Source organism: Pteropus vampyrus, unplaced genomic scaffold (assembly GCF_000151845.1).
Source record: "Pteropus vampyrus isolate Shadow unplaced genomic scaffold, Pvam_2.0 Scaffold300, whole genome shotgun sequence".
Taxonomy (NCBI): Eukaryota; Metazoa; Chordata; class Mammalia; order Chiroptera; family Pteropodidae; genus Pteropus; species Pteropus vampyrus.
Window position 1 is genome coordinate 977398 of NW_011889081.1, and position 15763 is coordinate 993160.

General features: G+C 56.2%; 2 protein-coding genes across 3 annotated transcripts in view; one reads left to right on the forward strand and one right to left on the reverse strand.

The window, feature by feature from the left end:
• The first annotated feature begins 3094 nt into the window (after positions 1–3094).
• Positions 3095–8812, forward strand: UBALD1 (UBA like domain containing 1). Of its 2 annotated transcripts, none has more exons than XM_023521254.1 (3): positions 3095–3709; positions 7384–7446; positions 7749–8812. In XM_023521254.1, the coding sequence occupies exons 1-3, from the start codon at positions 3557–3559 to the stop codon at positions 8100–8102; spliced, it is 570 nt and encodes a 189-aa protein (XP_023377022.1). In that variant the 5' UTR covers positions 3095–3556; the 3' UTR covers positions 8103–8812. The 2 variants fall into 2 exon arrangements, with proteins under 2 accessions (XP_023377022.1, XP_011374766.1); XM_011376464.2 differs by lacking the exon at positions 3095–3709 and adding an exon at positions 3719–3969.
• Positions 8813–14281: 5469 nt separating this feature from the next.
• CUNH16orf96 (chromosome unknown C16orf96 homolog) overlaps positions 14282–15763 on the reverse strand; it is a 47465-nt gene continuing 45983 nt past the window's right edge. The window contains exons 18-20 of the mRNA XM_011376620.2: positions 15552–15761; positions 14637–14687; positions 14282–14418 (exon numbers count right to left, since the gene is read on the reverse strand). Of these exons, the coding sequence (XP_011374922.1) occupies positions 15562–15761 (200 nt within the window). The 3' untranslated portion in view covers positions 14282–14418; positions 14637–14687; positions 15552–15561. The remainder of the gene's footprint in view (positions 14419–14636; positions 14688–15551; positions 15762–15763) is intronic.

The following is a 15763-nucleotide window of genomic DNA, read 5'->3' on the forward strand; positions in this document are numbered from 1 at the left end:
TGGATCCTGGGCCAGGGTAGTCATTTCCATGGGCTAGATGTTTGATTAATTAAATATTTCCAGTTAATAGAGCTTTGGACTTGTAGTATATTTTTCTGTGTTTATCCATGCCCTGATGGGAGACAGGCCATTTCTGATTTGGTACTAGTTCCACTATCAACATCTTGACTGACTCATTTATTTAATCAACAAATATTTATCATGCAGCTACTATGTAACAGGCAAAGAGCCAGATAAAGAGGCCATGTCTTGGGAGAGCCTGATTAAATGTCCCGCAACCCAGATAAAGAGCCAGGCAATGAGATCAAATAGAGGAACTACCAGACATAGAGCCTCCAGGCTGATGAGGAAACAGACACTGAAAAAGGTTATAAACACAAGATGTGGTGGGTACTATGGGGGAATGGATTGAGGCGCAATGAAATAATAGACGAGACCTACTGTTGATCAGGAAGTTAGGGAAGATGTCACTGAGATGACATTTAAGCCAGGAGTTGAAATATAAGTAAAAGCCAAGCAGGCAAACTCTGAGGTGGTAGGCCAAGTTCCAGGCAGGGAGAACAAGCATGTACAAAAGCCCTGAGGCATCAAAGAGATGAGTATGATCCAGGAACTCAAAGGCCAGTGTAGCTAGAATCAAGGGGAAGAGTATGGGACTGGAGATTAGGACCCAGGCAGTGGCCAGACCTCAAAGCCCCTTCAGTCAGCCAACCTTGGGTCATTTGAAACAAAAAAAGACCCTAGGCACAATTCATGGTCTCCCGGTGTGAGTCCCTCAAATTTATACTTCTTTTCTAGCCTCTTGAGGGGGCAGGATCCTCACCTATTCACTCTTGTGCTCTCAGAAGCACTCGGTATATGTCTGATAAACACTCACATTTGTGGAGTGATTAAAAGAATGGAGGTGGAAGGGGGCCAGAGGATGCTGAGAAGGCCGGGACCCAGAGCCTCCATGGACTGGCTATGCTAACTTTGTCAAGGCCCTCAACCTCCCTGTACCTCAGGTAAGATAATGGCACTGACGGAAATGCCTTTTATTCCCCCCTCCCCCATCTACTGGCCCCAGCTGTCAGGCCCCATTTGAGCCCACTAAAAAATCCAAAGTCCACTTTCTGGTCAGGCTGATCCTGACTGAAAACAAAGTTGTTTTTTCTTTCCCTGCAGCTCCTGGGAAAACAATCTGGCGGGGAGGAGGGGGGAGCTTGGGGGCCAGAAGGGTGACCTTTGCTCCTGCCTGTCCCACCTGCTGCACCCCAGCTAGCCCGCTGGCCTGGAAGAGCTGGGGCTGGGCAAGCCTGAGCAGGTACCAGAGTGGTGCCTGGATGAGAGTGGAGGAAGGGCGAACGTACTTCCTGCTCCCTGAGCAAGAAAAGCCCCCAGTGGGCCCTGCCTTGTGCCCTTCTCCACCCCTTGCCAGAAACACACCCTGCTGGCCCACTGGGTGCCTGCTCTTCTCCACTGGCAAGAATGTAAGGAGGCCAGGATTCCAGTCTATTTCCCTATCTGTAAAATGGGGCTTAGGATCTCGAGTGGTCCAGATGGAAGCAAAGAGGTGAGTGCTAGAAATGGTGCACCGAGAGCCAGGCCCATGCTGGACACCTCACTGGCATTAATCTTCCACAGCACTCCTGGATGACTTGGGTTCTACAAATGAGACTGAGGCTCAGAGCCAAATACGTGGCCCAATATCAGACATTAAGTAGCAAAGTCAACACTGACATCCAGGTGTGTCTGGCTCCAGACCCCGCTCACCTTCCATCATGCCATGTTGCTGTCCACATCATATTCAGAGCTGCCAACCCTGTACTGAGCAACTTTGCCCACATAATTCATGTTTATCATGCTTTGCAAAGGTGAGGGACCATTCTCAGTAAGAGCGAAATCTGGCAGCATCAGGGTTTGCAAAAAATGGTGAACACTGAGTGATCCCCACAAGGCAAAAGAGAGGATGAAATCTTATTTCCCAAGTGAACAGGTGACTTCAGCCAGGGCTGAAGTGCCCATGGGAAGGGGACACTGAGTCCCTTATCTGCCAATGGGCCAAGCTCCCAACTCTAGCCCGGCTCCATCCCCTCCCCCACCTATTCAGGTGCCCCAACTTCCCCTTATCCCTCAAAACCCTGAGATCATCTTTCAGGACCGGTCCACACTTCCCCATCCTCCTCCCACTAGCCAAAACCAGAACACCTGAAGAGTTGAGGATCCGAAAGCTCCCCAGAGGCATTGCAGGTCCCTACCCCAACCAGTGTGGGACAGTTGCCTCCATTCAATCCAATTCTGCAGGAAAAGCCCTGGTCAGGGGCGGACTCCCCCGAAACCAGACACACCCATAACATTGTCTGAACTGGCTCTCTCCACCACCAACGGGTCCCCACACTCCTACAGCCAGGGATTCTGATGTGGACAATGGTTCACACCTATTAAAACCCCTCAATGGCCTTTAACCCACTACCCCCAAGGCCCGTGTCTGCTTCCTGAGAGCACTTTTCACATTTGCAATTCTACATCTGTCTTTGGGATTTTTGACACACGTCTCCACCTCGTCCAGCCACCAGTCTCGGTTTGCTATCCGCTGTACCTGGACCGGGACAAAGCAGCGCACAGAGTAAGGGCCCAATAAACAGTAGCTCAACTAATGAAACTGGGGTCCTGAGAGCCTGAAGAATCGGGACAAGGTCACTCAAAACGCAGGTGACCCAGCCAGACCACTGCTCGGGACTTTTCCCCGGCTTCCCCGCCGGACCCCAAGCGAGAGACCTTCTACCACCCCAGGCCCGGAACGCCAGACCCCCGACGTCAAACGGAAGCAGCGCGTGCGAAGCTGTAAACACAGCCCGCAACGCCCCACCCCCGCCCGCCATGTGACACGCCTCCGTCTGCCCCCCCCAGTGCCCGCCCCCGCCGCCGCCTCATTGGGCGGCCAGCTTTGTTTACCTTATATGGCCAGGTCCTAACACCCCGCGGCCGCCCATTGGCCAAGGCGCGGCCTCACTCAGTTGACGTCACCCAGGACGGTACGGTGCAAATAAACTGGGGCATTCTGGGAATAGGAGTTCGGGACCTTCCCGAAATTGGCTCTTCGCGGTCCTGGCGCCAGCAGGCTTAAGGCCGAGATTTCCGTCAAAGCGCACGAGATTTTGCGTGGGAAAGTGGGAGCACAGCGGGGTGGGAACCCCGAAGCACTAGAAGCTGGTGGCCTTGCCTACCTGTATCAGCGCCGACCCTAACCCTTGGACCTAGGCTGGGAAGGGACCTGTTTCCCAAGTGTCCCTTGGGAACATTGAGGAGACTCGGAAGGCTTCCTGGAGGCGGTGACTTGGAGCAGAGCCCTAAAAGACAGATTCATTCATTCACTGACTATATATAGGTGCCTACATTGCGCAGGACGTTTGGGGACTTGAGGCCTAGTATTGCCGATTTGTGCCAAAATTGCTAGCCCCCTCACCCGCGAGTCTCAACACAGAGGAATGCCAACCATATCGGGGTCCGGGGTCTTGACAAAGATCCCTGTGGCCTACGCCTGCTGACCCCCATTAGTGCCAGGGCAGGGGCGTGGATGCCCAGCTGTCATCACGGTCCGCCTCTGCACAGAGTAGGTGCCCGGCCCGCGACAGCGCGGCCCCGCAGCCCCCTCTGGAGCGCGGGCGGGAGCGGCGCGGACTACATCTCCCAGCATGCCCCCCGCGGCCCCGGAGCGAGGCGAGGCTCGGTGAGTCAGAGCCGCACAGTAAATATTTGTATTAGCCGGAGCCGGCTCGCTAATGGTGGACGCGTGAAGCGGAGGAGCGCGTGGCGGCGGGAGGACGGAGCGGGCAGCGCGGCGGCGGCGGCGGCGGCGGTGGCGGCGCCATGTCCGTGAACATGGACGAGCTTAAGCACCAGGTCATGATCAACCAGTTCGTGCTGACGGCGGGCTGCGCGGCCGACCAGGCGAAGCAGCTGCTGCAGGCGGCCCACTGGCAGTTCGAGGTGTGCGGCCACCGGGGAAGCGGGGGTGGGGGCCGCTCCCGCGTGGCTGCGCGTGCCACGGAGCGTGTGCGGTGTGGACACGTGCGGGTGCGCGCTCCGTCTTGGCTGGGCCGGGGCCCGGCCCGCGCACTGGACTGGGTGTCCAGCGGTCGCGCGCCCGGGGCCGGGTTCCAGCGCGTACACGCGGCGTGCGGGTCGGGCCCAGCGGCGCGGCCGCGTCTACGCGGCCCCCGGAAACACCGCCCGCGCGGGGTGAGCGGGAGGGGTGGTCTGCCCCCACTGGGGACCCGAATCCCCGCCCGAAGTCCCTGGGCGGTGGGGATGTCGGGGCTCACACTTCTGTTTGGGCAGCGGCCAGGGCGGGGCAGCTTCGCGGCCCGGACGGACAGTCAGGCGGCGGGCCGGAAAGAGGACACCCGGGCCTGGGCATAGCTGGATAAGCCCTGCCCCCCCCCCCCCATCCATCGGAGCGGCGGAGTAGGGGCAGGAGAGCCTTGGGGTCCAGGGACAGAGCCGCCCCGCATGTGTGGATGTGCAGGTGTGCCGGGCAGTCCCGCGGCGCGCGTGTCCACGTACATGTGCGTTTGTATTTACGCACGTGCCACGCAGCATGTGGGCATGTTGGCGTGTGTAAACACGCAGTCCACCTGGGGTTTGGGTGCTGGGTGTGTGCTTCGTGTACATACATGTCGCCGTTTGGCTAATGGTACCCACGCGTGTACACCCGAGTGTACTGTGATGTGTTGGGGCCCGCCTCTGTTCTGGCAGGGGAATCTACCTGCAAGTTGCAGACCTGGTGTACAGTTCAGGAGCTTTCAATCAGCTGGGCAGGAGGTAGAGTTGCCTCAGTCTGGCCCCCATCCCCCAGGCCTCCCTGACCCATAGAGCACCGGTGCCCACTGGATGTGCTGCCAAGAAGTCACCTACCCTTCCCTAACTCAGCCGCCCCAGGGTGTTATCTAGGGATAAGGCCAGAGGCCCTTGAGCTCCATTCCTCACAAGTGTTAGGTCACAGACCCAGCTGGTTGTAGTGCCCATCGGAGACCCAAGAGCCTGGTGTCCGGATGGGGAGTCAGGCCAGGGAAAGTGTTTGGGCTTGCAAGAGGGACCAAGAGCCAAGGGAGCTTTCTGCGGGTTGGAAGGGATCAGAATTCCCACCTAAAGCCTAGGACAGTGTGGGGAGGCAGTGGTCTATTCATCCAAAGGATCTTTGCCCAGTTACTTCCTACCAGAGATCTGGTGATACAGTGTGGAAATGGGAGGGTGCTCTCTGGGCAGGTCAGGTCCCTTTCCTTCCCTGGCCTCAGTTTCCTCTTTACCTTGGGGGTGTGAGTGGATCTCTAAGGAGTGAATGCCCCTCCTACCCCCAGGGCTGGCAGCCCCACCCTTCAGGAAGCTCCCTAATCAGCCCATTTGTCTCTGGGGCTAGATGTGGCTAAACTTGCAAAACCACATTCATGGCAGTTTGCTTGAGTCCCACATCTGCGTACAAGGCTCCCTCCCTGCCTGGGGCTGGGCAGGCAGGTGTCTGGTGGGCAGGCACTCTCAGCCCAGCCCACAGAGACTGGCACTAGCTGGGCGGTCACTCAGGCAGTGTGGGTTGGTGTCTCTAGATGACGGGAATTGAAAATGTAGCTTTGAGGATTGAAATACCTGGGGAAAGACTGATCCCAGCAGGGACAGGAGCAACTTGCAGACTGGGGTGACTGATGGCCCCCAGGGGTAAGAGCCCTGTGCCCCAGGCTTGCTGAGTCTCAGTCTCCTCATCTGTAAAATGGGGATATGGATACTAGAGAGGTTCACTTAAGGTGAAAATGGGTCATGAACCCCCAAAACTTAGATCTCTGTGTGGGAGTAAATGAGGGGTTTCTTATGGCTAACCTTTCTCTGCCCTCCACTCTCCTACCCCCACCTAGCAGCACACTGGCTGAGGGCTGACCTAGCCAGCTGAAGGCCTCTTTTTGGGTCATATTCTCTGATTCAGGTGTTAATGGGGACAGAGGCTGAAGGGGGAGGGGGACCTCTGTCTGCTTTAATGGGTGGGGCAGATGGTTCTCCCTGGAGCCCTCACAGTCAGTGGTGTTTGGAGCTGCTCTTGGTACAGGAATGGTTTGGGTGTATCCCTGGGCCTCCGGGGGTAAAGGGGTCACAAGGTGCTTAAAGACCAGCGGCCCCTCATCTCCCATACCCCTGTTTGGGGACATCGGGTTAGGGTGTCTTCAGCAGCAAATTCTCAGAATAATTCATTTGATTTTACTTTAAGAAATTTATAAAACCCCTGGGAAGCTCTGGAAGCTAGGCTGGTCTTCTGAGTATGTTGGCGGGGTGGGGGGGGGATTAGGCAGTGCAGGGCTGTGTGGGGCCAGCCTGAGGGGTTGGTGATGGTGGGCAGAGTGGCAGGGGCTGCTTGGAGCTGGGCCTGGGACTTGGCAGGGCCGGGCGGACCCTTAACACACTTCATGGGTTCCCTCACCCAGCACTTGCGCAAGAGCAGCCAGTTCCCTTATTTTCATTGACGCCCTCCTGCAGGGCCTGAGCCAGGACACACCAAGTGCCAGTGCATCCCTGGGGGCTCCCAGAGGCTGTCCTGGAGCGCCCCCTACCCCCCACCCATTCCCTTGCCCCAGTCCCCCAAGGCCTCCAGAGGAGCTGGTCTGACCCAGGCCAGCTCTCGTCCCAGTTCCTCATAGTTCTGGGTGCAGAACTCACCTCTACCATTCTCCTGCTCCGCCACCTTGAGAACATTCCGCAGGAGGCTCAGGTGAGCGGGGCAGTGAGTGCAAGACCCAGACCATCCTACTTCATTTCCGTTCTCTCAGCTGGAACATGGCTTTTAGGAGGTCACTTCTGCGAATGGGGGCGACCTAGAAGCCACCTAGTTCAGTTCCTTTATGGTGTAGATAGAGAAACTGAGGCCCAGACCAGGGCAGAGTCCCTTGGTTAGCCAAGAAGAGGGGCAGGCGAGTCACAGACTTGACATATGGGAGCCTTTACCATCCCCTGGCTCCAAGATGGCGAAACTGAGGCTCAGAGAAGAGTAGGGACTTAGCACCTATGGCGTTGGTGATGGGCTAAGGTCTGCTGGAGGCCTTTCCCTGTGAGACTGGCTAGGGTGCTTACCTGTCCCCCAGGTCTCAGTGATGACATCAGGTATGTGCGAACTGGAGGCACCTGGTGTCTAGGTGGCAGGCAGTGCCGTAGTGGTCTTCACCACCCACCAGACCTGCCTGGGGGTCCAGGGTGCCTCCTGGGGCAATGGTGAGGGTTGAGTGGTGACAGGCATGCTGCCTCATCTCACCTCTCCCACTCGATAGCCAGGCCCAGGCTGTACCAAGTCTCAGAGAGCCTGGGAAGGGGGCGCCTGGCAGGGTCAGACAGGGTGCTGAGAGTAAGCTTGGGCTTTTCTTCCTGCAGACGGCCCTCAGCGCCTTTTTCCAGGAGACTAACATTCCCTACAGCCACCACCACCACCAGATGGTAAGTGTCCTCTTCAGCCTCGGGCAGCTGTGCAGGGGTCTCCCGTTCAAGCTGTGGTGGCTCTCGGCCATGGAGGGGCTGCTGGGATGGTACCTCCTTGGAGCCATCAGCCCTTCTCAGCCTCCACCTTTCCTCTAGGAGCCCCTGGCTGGTAGACTGTGGGAGGGGCTGGGTGCACCCAAGGGAGGGGCACGAAAGCTTCCAACAGAGGCTGGGCAGTTTCCCCAACTAGGAGCCGGTGGGAGGCTGGGGTCCTCCCAGAAAGGGTGCTTACCTTACCCCCTCTGCTCTCCCCTCCACAGATGTGCACTCCTGCCAACACCCCTGCCACGCCCCCTAACTTCCCTGATGCCCTCACCATGTTCTCTCGTCTCAAGGCCTCCGAGAGCTTCCACAGTGGTGGCAGTGGCAGCCCGATGGCCGCAACGGCCACGTCGCCCCCACCACACTTCCCCCACGCCGCCACCAGCAGCTTTGCAGCACCCAGTTGGCCGACGGTGGCCTCACCTCCTGGGGGGCCACAGCACCACCAGCTGCAGCAGCCACCCCTGTGGACTCCGGCACCCCCTTCCCCGGCGTCAGACTGGCCACCCCTGGCCCCGCAACAGGCTGCCTCAGAACCAAGGGCCCACCCTACCATGGAGGCCGAGAGATAAGGGAGGCCCCTCCCCCCTCCCGGAGGCCAGGACCCCGTGGGGTGGGGGAGAGGACATCTCCACGGGCCCCCTTCACCCTCCTCTGTCTGCACCCCATTCCCTGGAACCCTGGAGGGGAGAGCCAGGACCCCTGTGCCAGCACATAGGCTGTCGGTGCACACACAGAAGCGCAGGCACGCGGCACCCAACTTGCATGGATTTGGTTCAGAGTTGTCTGGGTGCTGGTGGACAGAACTTCAGAGACCAAGCAACTTCCCCAGAGGACTCACCGCACCCCAGGGGGCTGCGGAGACTTGGCTGGCTCCTGCCTTGGAGCTCTGGGGCCAGCAGGCCTAGATCCCCACCCTTGGGAATGCAAAGCCTTCTCCGCATGTGTGCGTGTATCTGTGTCTGTGTATTTATACGTATGTCACTCTTCAAGAAACAATCTAGTTTATGGGGAAGCTAGACTTTGCATGTTAGAGTGAGCCCCCCCATACCCTTGCCCGCCACCCCTCTCCCCAGGGCCCACCCCTCCCCTCACCTCAGCAGCCAGCCTTGCTGTTCCCTGCAGAGAAAAGAATTGTGGGAAACTCCAGGACTCTTCCCACCTATCCCCCAGCGCCTGCCTGCTGGGGCTGTCTGCATGCCTCCCCCAGAGCCCAGGGGTACCGTATACCCATTTCCTTTCCCCCTTTTAACTAAGGAGAAGAAAGAGTTCCAAACCACCACCAGGCTCTGTGGTCTTGCCTCGTATCCTAAGCTTTGCTGCCAGCTGGCTCCATGTGGAGGGGGAGGGTGCCGACAGAGCCCGGAACATAGGGCTATATCCCCCAGTCCTGCCTGGCTCCAAACTGCTCCTGTCTGTCGCTGTCTTTTCAACCACAACATGCTCTGGAATCTTCCTGCCCACCCGAGGCTTTTCCCATGAAGTTAGCTTCTGGCCTGTGTTCCCAGAATCCCAGCCTCTGTCTGCCTACCCTTCCCCCTGCCTGGCTGGACGCATCCCGACCTCCAGAGCTAACAACTGCCTTCCGGTCTGCCTGGGTTTCACATAAGGACCTTTCTTCCTGTCCCAGTCCCCAGTGGCTGGCTACAGGCTGGACCCTGCAAGCCCAACCTCCAGCAAATGTGCTGGGTGGGACAGGGCCCTCCCCTGGGAAAGCACAGACCACAATTCCTATAGTCAGAAGGCTTGAATGCAGAACCAGTGGGGGCTGGTGAAGGATAGGACTAGGCCAGGGCAGAGTCCAACTGGTGCTCAAACCATTAGTCACTAAGGAGACAGGCTACCCAGAGGCAACAGGCAGTGGATCCAAGCTGCTGCTGAGCTGGGCTGGGGCAGGCACCCACTCTAGCCCCAAGGGAGAAGCCAGAGGCCCCACGTTGCCCTTGGCTGCCCATGCTGGGGGGAAGGGTTCCCTGGGGCAGCTTTGGGAGAAGACAGCCTCAGCCTTACACCCCTTGTGACAAGCCAGGACCTGGGAATGACTGAGACCAGGGCCTCTGCAGTTCCTTGCCAGCAGAGAGCACCCAGGACCCAGCCCTCCCTCAGTTGGCACTTTAAGCCCTCTGTGGATGGCAACTGGGTTGGAGAGTTTCTTCTATTTTGGAAGGTCTCCTGCCTGACACATCTTGGCACTCACCAACAGTCTGCCCTTGCTCCCAGGAATGGAGCTTTACTGTATGACAAGGATGCTACGGCCCAGCTTTGTCTCCACCCTACTGAAACCTGGACAGGCTCTTGATGAAGCCCATGATAACTTTACTCTCTGGTTGTCACTGAAGACTGCCCACTGGGCCCCTGCTTAAGCTGTTGGTTACATCCTAGAAGTGTGTCCTCACCTTGAAACCCACCTTCCAAAGGCCTCTTGGAGTCCAGGGAGGTCATGGCTCTGCTGGGGGTACATGTGAGGAGGTGAGGAAGGGACATCTCAGGCCTCCTGAATCTTCACTGCTGCTCCATTATTTTAGATGGAAGAAAATTCTCAGGAAACTGGCACACCCCCTATTCAAGTGGTAGGAAAATGCTTTGCAGAGCAAAGCAAGTGTTCTGGGTTATTAGCCATGCGGAGTGAGTGTGCCTGGGATCCCCCAGCGAGCTGGTTACTAGGTGGCTGTTTTGGAACCACAGGAGATGGTGCACTGTCTAGAATTTGCATTCCTAGAGGCAATGGGGACTCAAGCCCGGGCAGGTCCGTGGGTGGCCTGTACTGGCATTATATACCCTCACTGCTCAAAGTGTGGTCCCCAGACCAGCAGCATCACCCAGAGCTTGTTAGAGATGGGACCTCAGGCCCCAGTTTGAGAAATGTCCCTTTTAAGTGCTGATCTGTTGGAGGTAAGGCCCATTTCTTTTTCTGGGGCCCTGTAGGCTGGGCCTGGAGGTCCAAGGGGGCCATATTAGGTTGGAAGGGACTTGGGGCTCCTGAAGGTACAGTTTTCCCAACCTGGGCACTGAACACGGGCCAGATCACTGCCATGCAAAATCCTGTGCACTGGGGGATGTTGGCCAGCATCCCAGCCTCTACCCACTAGATGCCAGTAGCTCCCACAGTTGTGACAACCAAAAATGTCTAGATGTGGCAAAATGTCCCTGGGTGCAAAATAACCCCCCACTCCCAGGAAGAGCCCCTGGTCAAGACCATGGTCCCATAGCTGGCTGCACAGCATAGCTTCCTGGAGGATCCACAAAAAGACAAGCACCCCTAGATTCCTGGGCCCACAGTGTCAGAATCTCTGGGAGAAGGCCCTGACAGTATAAACACACCCAGGTGATGGACTTGTGAACAAACTAAAACCATTCAATTCCATACTTTAAAAGGACAGACTTTGTAGTTGCAGAGGGCAGGGCTAGAGATCGGCCTGGGGTCTCAAGTACTTTCCAGCAATGCAGAGGCCCTGTCAGGTATGCTGGGGGCCCCATGTCTGAACCTCTCACAGCAAGGGAATGGCTGCAGAAGTGGGCTGGACAAACTTGGGAAGGGAACGAGAGGTGTGCCCACACAGACACCACGTGCCCTCAAATTGAGTATGACACAGAACCTGGAACTTTAACTTCTCCAAACCTGGAAGCTTAGGAGTAAAACTGAAGGCGTCAATAACCACCTACTACACAGTCAGTCAAGTGTAAACTGGCTAAAATAAGGTGCCGGTGTACAAATGGAACAGACTCAATTTAAAGCCAGGCTTAGCTGGCCTTCATCCTTGGGCACCTTCTGGGAAAATTGGCCTTGTTACTTCAAAGTCCAGCCTCTTCTGGGCTTGGTCACCTCCTACCTGCCCGCCAGACCTGACTGGAGCTCAAAATTCCCCTCTAAAAGACACCATTTGCTTAAAAGAATGTGATTGTGATTTGAGTTCTGCATGTCTCATTTCTGAAAAAGGTATAGAGCAGCACATGGGAATGAAGGTCTTGCCTCCAGAGGTGACGCGCAGTGGCTGTGACCTCTGGTCTGTTAAAAGATCAGGGCACGGTTATCTTGGGGGAGTGAGAGTTGCAAACTCACAATCCTGCTGTGTGCCGTTTGGCTTTCATGGTCCTTTACACTTATTGATTTGGCAACATTTTCAAATCAGGAAAGTTTACATGAGAAGCCTCACTTCTGGCTCATCTTGGAAATTTGCAATATTGCCCAAGTTCCCTCAACTGGCTGAAGACAACCATCACGGTAGGGACACAGCCAGCCTTCCCCTGGCCAGATAGCCCACTCCACTGGTCACCACGGATGTGTGTGTGTCCAACTCCAGTCTCAGAATCGGCTGGAATCTCTAAAGGGGATTTTGCTTTCCCAGGAGGATCTTTAAAAGTAAATACTCTGCTCCATGGGGAGGGGCAACTGGTGATGAATGGCGACTCTGTAATGCTTTCTGCGGGCAGGCTGGGCTCCTCTTTCAGACAGCTTTAAAAAGATGGGCTTGTTTCGCGAGATTCTCTGGATGACAGAGATGCTCCTAGGATTGCTTAGGGTCCCTAGGGTCTTTCCAGGTTCTCTGAGAACACATTGTGCCGGTTGCAGAAAACCATGCTGTTCCTAAGGCTGGTCCGCAAACCTGGTGGTAAGCGAGGTGGGGCAGCTGCTGTGGCCCTGGAGGTCTCTGAGGAGCTTTTCATAGCAAGACTCAAATCAGGACAGACAGGCTTTGACTCCAGTTACTTCCCACTGTCAGTGTTGGGGAGGCCGACTGGACTGGCCAAAAGATCTTTTGAGGCAAAGCTATTTCCAATTCCTGCATTTGTAAAGGTCTCTGGTTGCTTAGGCACAGCTTGTGTCTGGGCAATATATGTGTTTCAAATGAACCTTAAAAGAACACTGCTCTTTTGGGGTTTGGGGTGGTGCTGGGCCCACTTCCAGGGCGGCCAAGGCCTTGTCAGTGGCACAGCACGATGTGCTTGGAGCCTGTTGGCAGAGTTCTGCCCTGCTTTCTGGGGCCATTTCTCATCTGGGGAATAACAGCTGCAAACACTGGTGGGGATATTTCCTCCACATCCTGATGGAGCCATGAGCAAGAGGAGGAGGGGGAGAGAGAAGAGAAGTCCCCCTCTGGCAACCGTGTGGGGTTTTGAGGGTCTCTGCCTAGAGTCCTAAATTCATGCAAAGTTAGAGGTCGAGCAAGCCAAGATGGTGGTGATGGACACAAGGGGACCAGTGTGTGCTGATTTCAGTGTCCCTAAGAAGTCCCTGCACAGAAGGCTCTCCCTCCAGTGCAAGTGCCACCTTCTGGCGGCCTGTTTTGGGAACTGGGGTGCCTTTTTCCAATGCAGATCATCTTGTTTGGGACACGTTTACTGGTTTTGGTTGTTTTTACCTTAGGGTTAATGAGTTTGTGGTCACTGAAAGAGAGAAAATGTTCAGAGACCCTGTGACTTGCATCAGTAGGTTGTGGAGCTGGGTTTGGGGGTGCAGGGTGGTCACCACACAGCATCTCCATTCTAGCAGCACCTCGAGGTAGGACTCTCTGCTTTGCAAGTGGTAACCCCCTCCCCTTGCTGTTCGGCTCATTCATACAGCCCCACACACCCAGCCAGCCCACATGCCTCCCTCCCCATATGACCAATTCATTTCTATCTTAAAACTGAAAGTTCCAGGGACTCCCTCACTCCCAGGAGGACCAGGATAGTTGGTCACACTACTCCTTGCCAGCCTGGCCTTGCCGCTGTGTCCCAGATCAGGACCTTTAGTGCCCTTTACAGAGGAGGAGTTTGGACCCAGAACCTTCCAAAATGCCCACTCCGTTGACTCTATCCCTGGTTCTGTCCACTCCCTAAGCCCCTCCCCCTGCCAGGATTGGGTAAGCCACCCTCCAGGAGGCAGATGCCCTGGGAATGAGCACAGCATTGCCTTCCTAGTTTCTAAGGCCTTTAGGTCTGGGACGGGGAGTTCTGCCACTGTCCTTGGCAAGGATTCTGTCTGAAGCTCCACCTGGGACCAGGCCAAAGGTCAGCTTCCCCACCCCCACAGGGGACAGGACCCACTCCTGATTGCCTGCACTTGGGACTGTGGTTCCCCATCTTCCAGAACGCCGAAGGGGCTTATCAGACAGCAAACAGTTACACAGTGACCTCCCTGGGCCTCACTCCTTACTCCCTTGGCTACAGGAACTAACTCAAGCATCGATTCTGATGTAAACTCAGAAATGGCTGTGGGGGCAGCTCTGAGGGGCTGAGTCACACTCTGGTGCCTGTGGGTACCCACATGCCGGGCTTCAGGGGACAGTGCTGGCATGGGGTGCTTCCCCAGGAGCCCCAAGCTCCCTGTTTGCCTGAGCTCAGGCCACAACTCCCTTTCCTGCCTCTGGAGACATGATGGAAGTTGGGCCTTCATACCTGGTACAGCACCTGAGAAGTACAGCCTTCCTGATGCGGGGGCCGGAGTGCTGAGGCCTCACTGTGCGACCCTGGCAAGCCACACCCCCACCCCGCTCACAGAACCCCTCTGACCTGCCCACCACACAGGCCTGGGGCAGCTCAGGGCACCTGGCCACAGTGGGAAGTATGTCGGAGGAGGGGAGGTTGGTCGCAGTTCTCTGCTCAGGATCAGCCATGGTGGTTCTGAGAGGCTGACCCTGGGGTGCTGGCCCAAGGAGGGACCAGCAGGTGCACCCACCCACGTGGTGTAGGCAAGGCCACCCTCCACAGAGGACACTGGGCCAGTCACCCTCATCCACAGTCAGAAAAATGAAAGATGAAAGATTTTATTCTGGGGAAAAGTTGCAAAAATACTCATCTGTGACATAGGGCTGGAGACTGGGGCTGTACCGCCAGTGCCCACCGAGGCGGCACCAAGGCAGCATGGACCTGGGTCAGGAAGAGCTTGGCCTCGTTTGGACACAGTCCCTGGAGAAAGAAAAGAGAAGTCGGGGCTGGGAGTGGTCGGGGGTAAGGAGCTGGGGGAGGGGCTGAGGGACCATTAGGAAGTGGGTGGGCACATAGTGTCCCTGGATTCCAGCGGCCACCAGGTTCCATGCTAGTTCCATGGCAGAGCCTGGAGCCCCCAGTCCTCCCCCAGGTCAGACTCCCAGGCAACTTTCCCCCCACCCTTCTTTCTGACTCACTCTGCGATCCCAGGGGCCTCTAGTGGATGTTGGGGGGGTCACGCCCCAAAACTGCACAGAGGGAAATTTCACAAATTTAGTCTTTGTGAAATGTGACAGAAGTGTCAGAAGCACACAAAGGACAGAGAGCACAACTGAACAAACTAGGGAGTGGAAAGGGGGAGGGAGAGTGAAGAGGGAGGGATGGATGTACCACCCAAGGGGAAGAAATCAAGCTGGGCATGCAGGATGCTGGACTGCCGGTGAGCTCTGCTCTGTGCTACTCTGTTCCACCAGGCAAATGGGCAGTTAGCCCGGGAAACAGACAGGTCACAGGACCCCAGCCCTGGGTGGGATGGAGCAGTCCTGATGTATTGCAGGGGCGTCGCCCAGAGTTCCTCAGGGATTAGCCAGAAGTAAATATAAACAATCAGCTTCTTTAAATATCCAATTCACAACAGTAATTTCTGGTGGAAATAACTCATTTTTTAAAAATGCACACAGTAGAATTTGGTTCCCATAAGAAAGTTGGTCCTAGTAGAAATAATGGCCCCCCCAAAGAAAATGGACATCTGCAGGAGCTAGAACTGGAACTGATTCTGATAAAATCATTTCAACAAAATAAAAAGGAAAGTGATTGTTTTTCAAACTCATTTAACTGCATTGTATTGAAGATTGGTCAAGGAATTAAATTGACTTAGTAGAAAATTCAATCTAGAAAGCTGTGTTCTCCATGAACTGTAGGAGGAGGAGGATTGTGTAATGTGGTTTTACATGCAGAGAGTGAAAACAGCCACTGGGTCAAAATGAGTCCCTTGTGGAGACCCCTCCCCTATGTCCAGAGTCCCTGCACCTTCCCTAGGCCAGAATCAGGGCTTGGTCTCAGCTACTGAGGGTAGTGGAGGGGACGATGGGGGTGCAGGGCACAGGGCTCACAGGTGGTCTCCTAGGCAGGCTGCGTGCTGGCTCGTGACACGAGGCGCTGAGGCCTTGAGTGCCTGGTGGGCCCTGGGGCCTGCTGGGGTTCCTGCAGGGATGGCATCAGTGGTGGCAGCAGTGGCAAGGGCGGCAGAGACGGAGGGCGAGCTGGTGTCATCGGGCGGGGGCCTGAGGGAGCTGAGTAGATGCCGGCATGGGGGTGTAGGGCT